The 7,380-nt window shown below is 46.4% G+C and overlaps 1 protein-coding gene and 1 long non-coding RNA gene across 2 annotated transcripts; one reads left to right on the forward strand and one right to left on the reverse strand.

Annotated features, from left to right (window-relative positions):
- Positions 1-700: 700 nt before the first annotated feature.
- Positions 701-2,531, forward strand: LOC146578248 (E3 ubiquitin-protein ligase TRIM21-like). Its single transcript, XM_085268570.1, has one exon. It carries the CDS (start codon positions 701-703, stop codon positions 2,354-2,356), a length of 1,656 nt encoding a protein of 551 aa, XP_085124696.1. The 3' UTR covers positions 2,357-2,531.
- Positions 2,532-5,952: 3,421 nt separating this feature from the next.
- LOC146578249 (uncharacterized) lies at positions 5,953-6,774 on the reverse strand. The gene is made up of 3 exons (XR_014891466.1): positions 6,670-6,774; positions 6,434-6,596; positions 5,953-6,231 (listed from the first exon to the last, which is right to left on the reverse strand). It is a non-coding gene; the product is annotated as an uncharacterized LOC146578249 (long non-coding RNA).
- Positions 6,775-7,380: the final 606 nt, after the last annotated feature.

Consider the following 7,380-nt stretch of genomic DNA (forward strand, 5'->3'; position numbering starts at 1 on the left):
TAGTGCTGTGTTATTTTAAGTGTTCAGTGTGTTTTTGTTTGCCGTCAGTCTGACAGTTGTGGGGAAGAAGCTGTTGAAGAATCGTGTTCTGTGTGTGATGCTGCTGTCCGCTCTGTTGTGTCTGAGATTGTATGTGCAGCTTTGTATGTGCAGGTCCATGGATGCAAGTGTTGTTCCCATAATCCTCTCTGCAGACTTTCTGACTCTGCAGAGCCTTCCTCTCTGTCTGTGTAGTGTTTCCATACCAGACAGTGATGCCTGCGGTGAGGATGCTGTCTATCAGTCCTCTGCAGGCCTGGGTGAGAGGGTGGTGGTTCATGCCAGCTTTCCTGAGCAGCCGAATGAAATAAAGCCTTTGTTGGGCTTTTTTCACAGTTGCTGTAGTGTTGAGAGTCCAACTCAGGTCTGATGTAACCTGCAGTCCCAGGAATCTGTGGCTGTTTGCCCTCTCCACCTCCATCCCTTTGACGATAAGAGGCTGCAGGGGAGGGAGTTCTTCCAAAAGTGCAGTATTCATTCCTTGGTCCGTGTTGAGGATGAGGTGAAGAAGCTTCTGTGATGAAAAGAAACTTAAAGAAGTCCAGACGCTTTTCTCTCCAAGCTCCTCAGACTACTGACGCTTGTTTCTCTCTTTGTAAAATGAAATTTAAAGAGAATTTTGAATCAAATGTTTCTCTTCTTTCTCCCTCAGAGTGCAGACATGTCTGCTGCCAGCAATCTGCGATCTGAAGATCAGTTTCTGTGCTCCATCTGTCTGGATGTGTTCACTGATCCAGTCTCTACACCATGTGGACACAACTTCTGCAAAACCTGCATCAGTCAGCACTGGGACATGAATCAGAGCTGTCAGTGTCCCATGTGTAAAGAGACTTTCTACACTCGACCTCAGCTGAGGGTCAACACCTTCATCTCTGAGATGGTTGCTCAGTTCAGACGTGAAGCTCAGCAGAAAGCCAGCAGCAGCAGCTCAGAGCAACAAGCTGCCAAACCAGGAGAAGTTCCCTGTGACGTCTGCACTGGAACCAGACTGAAGGCCCTGAAGTCCTGCCTGGTGTGTCAGACCTCCTACTGTCAGACTCACCTGGAGCCTCATCTGACACTGAAAGGTCTGAAAAGACATCAGCTGGTTGATGCTGTGGAGAACCTGGAAGGCAGGATGTGCACGAAGCACGATAAACTCCTGGAGCTGTTCTGTAAGACCGACCAGACATGTGTCTGCATGCTCTGCTCTGTTTTAGACCACAAGAACCACGAGTTTGTTCCTCTGAGAGAAGAATATGAAGGAAAGAAGGCCGAGCTGGAGAAGACAGAGGCTGAGATTCAGCAGATGATCCAGAAGAGACGACTGAAGATTCAGGAGATCACAGAGTCGGTGAAGATGAGTAAAGATGCTGCAGACAGACAGAAAGCAGAAGGTGTTCAGGTCCTCACGGCTCTGATGGAGTCTGTTGAGAGACGCCTGAAGGAGCTCATGAAGGAGATCGAAGACAAACAGGAAGCTACAGAGAAACAGGCTGAAGGTCTCATCAAAGATCTGGAACAGGAAATCTCTGAGCTGATGGAGAGAAGCTCTGAGGTGGAGCAGCTCTCACGCTCTGAAGACCACCTCCACCTCCTGCAAAGCTTCTCCTCCCTGAAAGCTGCTCCACCCAGCAAGGACTGGACAGAGGTCAGAGTTCATCCACCATCATATGAGGGGACTGTGGGGAGAGCTGTGGCTCAGCTGGAGGAGACAGTCTGGAAACCCATGAAGAAGCTGTTAGAGGCTGAGCTGCAGAGGGTGCAGCAGCATGAGGTGGATGTGACTCTGGATCCTGATACAGCAAATCCCTGGCTCATCCTGTCTGATGATGGAAAACAAGTTTATCATAGTGATGTGAGGAAGAAACTTCCAGACAACCCAGAGAGATTTTCTGACTGTGTTTGTGTTTTAGGAGAGCAGAGTTTCTCTTCAGGCAGATTTTACTTTGAGGTTCAGGTTAAAGGAAAGACTAAATGGACTTTAGGAGTGGCCACAGAGTCGATCAACAGGAAGGGACAAATCACAGTGAGTCCTCAGGATGGTTTCTGGACTGTGTGGCTGAGAAATGGAAATGAGTACAAAGCTAATGCTGGTCCTCCAGTCCCCCTCTGTCTCCATCCTGGTCCTGAGAAGGTGGGGGTGTTTGTGGATTATGAGGAGGGTCTGGTCTCCTTTTATGATGTAGGTGCTGCAGCTCTGATCTACTCCTTTACTGGCTGCTCCTTCACTCACAAACTCCACCCATTCTTCAGCCCCTGTACCAATGATGGAGGTAAAAACTCTGCACCTCTGATCATCTGTCCTGTCAATCAAACTGATCAACGACTGATTTAATTGGATGAATGATTGATTTTTCTTGAAGGGAACAAATGAACACATTGAGTGTAAATCCTCTACAGTCTCCATGTTTCTATAGAATCTGATCATCAGGACTCTGATTCACACTTTGATTCTCATGGAGTTTGATTTGAACAGAAGAAAAGTTGAATCAGGAAATGTTCCCACTGATGGAGACTCGAGCTGAAGAGCAAATATCAGAGAACAAATGTCCAAAAGCTTCATTTCCAATAAAGTTTGTTCAATGCTTTGAGTGAATCCAGACTCATGTGTGGCTGTTATACGGAGCATCAGAGTCCAGCTGAGTTATGTTGGATACAAACTGCTTATTTTGGCTCTGTGAGGAGTTTTGTTCACTGAAAACTGATGAGACGGATAATATTCAAAGAACTCTGTAGAGATTCATGCATCCATGTTCTCCACCTGCAGGTGTGGAGGAGAAAGGTGGAGCACAGACTGCTGCATCCTTCCAGTCACATCATTTTGATGATTATATTTGCATGTTGTGATGATTTGGGTTAAAGACAAACAGAGTTGAACGGCTGCAGTCACAGCATGAAGACGATGCTGAAGCTGAGCTGTCAGTGAACATGTTTCACTGTGATTTGATTTGAAGAATAGAAAGTGTGTGTGGCTGCTGACAGCTGCAGTCTCTGCTAGTCTGCATAACACACACACAACTTTCCCCCTGAGGCAACGATGCAGCAACAACACAACAGCTGCAGACACACACACACTGTTAAAGAACACTTTACTGTTTAAGGCAGAATTCCTCAGTAACAATGATTTGAGTCTACTGTGTCTACTGTGGTTTCCAACATACAATCTACTGAAACATGTTTTTCTTTCTGCCGTACAAACTATTTGATCACAACATCTTTGCTTTTTTCCTCCAATCGTTTATTCTGATTATTTTATTTAGTTTAACTAAGAAAAGCTTAAAATTTAACTCTTAACCTGATTTAAACGTTTAATTTCTCATTAACTCAGACTTTTAATTTATTTCCTTGTTTAATGTATTATTTCTAACCTGTTTAATCTGACCTTTGACCCTTTAATTTTAATTTAACAGTACTCTTGTTTTGACCTTTGACCTCTTTATTCCTTATAACCAAATAAACCCTTTTATCTGATATTTTCACCTTATTGATTGATTATATATATCTATTATATTTTCTCACCTTATTTTGACCTTTGACCTATGTCCTTGTTAGCCTTGATCTTCCTTCATCAAACGTGAAATTTCTTTCACCTTTGAACTTAAAGCTTAAATCAAACCTTTGTTAAAAAGCTTCTTACCAACTTGTAATTCCAACTCTCTGCATTAAACACGTATCTTATCATATAAACACTGGATCACTGAGAGAACTTTAGGCAGAACCAAATGAAGCAGCTGACCTCGTCAAACTCACAGCGACAGTAACTGACAGTGAATTATTTTAATCTTCTTCATTGTATTTGTTAGAAACATTTATTTTCCTTTAATTGGACTTTGGTTAAGTTCAATCCGATGTATTAACCGACCTTTGAGGTGAAGTGCAGCTGCGAAGAACGCTACGGCAGGCAATGAGGTGCGTTTAATGTCGCTCTGTTAATTTGAGCGTCCATAAATTGAATGTCTTATTTTTTCTTACTTTATTATTGCTCATTTATTGGAGAATTTGGCCATTTAATTAAGATAGATTTTATGTTGTTGGTGGTAAAGATCTGGATGGATGCTTTATTCTGTGTTTCTATTTTTCAGTTTTACTTTTCAAGACTTGGTGAATTGCCTTTTTCTACTTTTTGTTTAGTTTTGTTAAAATTAGCAGCAGTGAGAAGTGTTGTTGTCGTTCTTGAATATATTTGATGTAGCCCACACTGTTAAGGTAAGTGTCATGTTTTTAGTTGTTAGTCTGATGAAGAATCTTTTATTTTTCTCCAAAAGTTGATTGTGTTTATCTGGACATAGTGTTTTTCAGGTCCAGCTGAATGCAGGTTTCCCCAGTCTTATACGTGTCAGGAGCATCAGCACAGCTGAAATGCATTTTTCCTAAGCACCGCGTCTCTGTGGCTTTTAAACCCCAAAACACGCTAAAACAAAAATGGGTCCACCCCAAGGATGGGGTCCCCCGGTGTAGTTTCCACTGTGACAGACTGTGGGCTTCCTCAGAGTGAGGCTGAGAGCGGCAGGCCCAGCTGGAGTCTGACCCGTGTCACACAGTGGAGGTCAAACCTTCTGTGCCACAAACACCAGATTAACCAGTTTCACTCATCATCCTTCTACTGTCAGATTTTACTGGTGCAGGTTTGATGAATCACCATCTGAGAACATCTCTGATGTGGGCGCCACTCACAGGGATCACTTCCTGTAGAAGGGTCACATGACCTGTTATAGGCCCCTTTGTGATGATGACAGCGACGCCCCTTTCGTGTGAGGTTAAACCCAGAGAGCTTCGTGTGACCTCTGACCCTGATCACCAGCGTTAGGGTCAGTGAATGTGAGATACCATGTGACAGGAGGAACAATAAAGTTTTATTTGTACGAACACGTAGAACAGATGAAGTCAGAACGAAGCAGGTGGAGCTCAGTCAGGGTGGAGGTGCAGACAGGTGAGCTGAAGGGGAGGAGCCAGTCTGGTCAGGAACTCTCTGTCTCCTCGAGTGAACCTCCTCACCTCTGAAACACACACACACGACTCTGAAGGTTGCAGTCAGGGTTGGTCAGGGTGGTGAGGGTGGGGTTATCTTCTGGTCTCTGGTTGGTGTGTTTCCTGCAGGTGAGGCTGAGCGGCCGAATCATGACATCACTGCTGCACAGACACAACAGGAAGTGGAGGAGGAAGTCGTCAGCGTCCCCGTCACACACCTGAGACAGACACAGAGGTTATGTCTCTGCAGAGTCACGGCTCGGCCCTGTGGAAACGTCCTGCAGGACGCCTGTTTCTCTCTGTGGTGGCCCCCCCACAGCGTCCCCACCGTGCTTCACTGTGTGGACGCTGTTCTTTGGGTTGTAGCTGCATCTTCTTCTCGTTTCACCTCCTCTGACCACAGGACGTTTCAGTCTGCAGGGTCTTTTAACACAGCTCCAACTGTGGGTGGAGGGGCCCTGTGGGTTCTCCTGGTGTGACCCGAGTCCTAAATGCCTCTCGCTGTCCTGCCCCTCCCCTGTGGTCTCCACCCTCCATGTGGGAGGTGTGGCATTCACAGTCAGCCCTGATTACCCTCAGAACTACACCACCTGCTGCTTCATCAGGTCGAGTGGGTGGAGTCAGGGGCACGACCTGAGTCTCGCTGAAACACACGGCTGTAAGGCCCCTCCCTCCTGTTCACGTGAGCCCAGCGTGGGTCCGTCACACCTACAGACTTTTAAAGGTGGAAGTGGCCACGCCCCCAAACCAGTTCAGCAGTAAGGTGTGAGCAGACGGAGCTGTTACCAGGATGCAAACAGGATGTGCCCTTTCACAGTTAAAGCCTCATCTTAAATTTTAAAGATAAAATAAAGTTTAAAGACGACGATGAGCACGTGACTCACCTGTGACAGGTAAACATATACACCTGACAGGTGCTACTGACCTGGCTCTGCCCACGAGGGAAGACTGATGTGACCTCTGACCCTGAGAGCTCTCTGAAGCCCCTCCCACTGAGCATCAGCCAATCCCAGCAGAGCAGGAACCAGAGCAGCTGAGAAGCAGACGTGAGCCTCACCTGTCCCGTCATCGATCACCAGCCTGATCGAAGAGCAGAGCCACATGGTTTGATCATGTGACTGTCACCTGACTCATCCAGGTGATTAACACGTATCAGCAGGTGAGCTCAACAGGAAGCTGCTCTTACTTTGCTTTGGACTGAAACACTGACGAGGTCGAGTGACACTGAGAGCTGCTGCAGCCCTGAGAGAGAGAGAGCAACAGGTAAACACACACACCTGAAATCGTGAGCAGTTTCCTCCAAAACGACACTTTACTTACTGCACCAACACTAACACACCACCAACACGCTAACAACACATGAAGCACTCTGAGTACTTTCACTGCACCTGAGAAACTGCAACTAAACACATCCTGTACACACTGTGTGTATTTTATGCAGTACCTGTGTGTACACGCTGCCACACAGCGAGCAGCTCCACTGCAGTTGCAGGAACAGGAAACACACCACGTGACCTTTGACCTGTCCCACAGCGCACCTCTGCTTGCTGCTCAGAGCCCACTCACCCAGGTGCATGATGGGAGCAGGAGGAGGAGGCTGGGCCGAGCTGATAGAAATCAAACAAACAAATAAACAACAGCACGACAAACACGTGAACCAGACTTTACCTGTAAACTTACCTGGTGTCTCCCAGGGAGACCACAGTTATGGAGCTGACAGGTAAGTACGTGCAGTACACACTTCCTGTCCTGAAACACACACACAGGTAAACCGCACAGGTACGTAACCATGGGCGTGACTTTGTATTGAACATTGGGGGGTCAAGATCTCTGTCTAAATAAATAAATCTGGGTACATTTCCAGATGATTAAACAACTATTTTGCTGGTAACACCTGAAACGAGTAAAGAAAACCAGCAGCCTATTAATGCAAGATGATCCATAACTTTATTGGGGCTGACATTGTTGGAAATGAGTCCAAATAAAGAGTCCAAACATTTATAAGCCTGTCTATGTGTGTCTCACCTGGACAGCCTCCTCTGGACACCAGACAACAGCAGAGTGTTACCCGGCAACAGGCCAGGTGGGTAGGGGGTGTGGCTTAAGTCCAGGTACACCTGCAGACTCCTCCCAGCTTGGTCACAAAGAGTGAGACGCACACCTGCGCACACACGTTCAGCTAACAGTCAGACCAGGGGTCCGTTCTTTGTACCTCGCTACGTAAATTAGCTGGATTAGATTGTTGACGATTTCGCGTGATCTTGGATCGTTCGGTTCTCCGAAGCTCATCCGGGACTTGCTGTCATAGCAACAGATCCGTAAGCGTAAACCTGCTCGGGAGCAGGCTTACTTTATGTAAACAGGATTAGATCACAGCCACTCAGGTATGTC

The sequence above is a fragment of the Mchenga conophoros genome, linkage group LG3 (assembly GCF_057382185.1).
Source record: "Mchenga conophoros isolate Kocher_MC1m ecotype Shallow Benthic linkage group LG3, M_conophoros_male_GT1.1, whole genome shotgun sequence".
Taxonomy (NCBI): Eukaryota; Metazoa; Chordata; class Actinopteri; order Cichliformes; family Cichlidae; genus Mchenga; species Mchenga conophoros.

What these genes read in the sequence shown, in the direction of transcription:
- LOC146578248 (XM_085268570.1), top strand. Translation starts at nt 701, where the DNA reads ATGTCTGCTGCCAGCAATCTGCGATCTGAAGATCAGTTTCTGTGCTCC.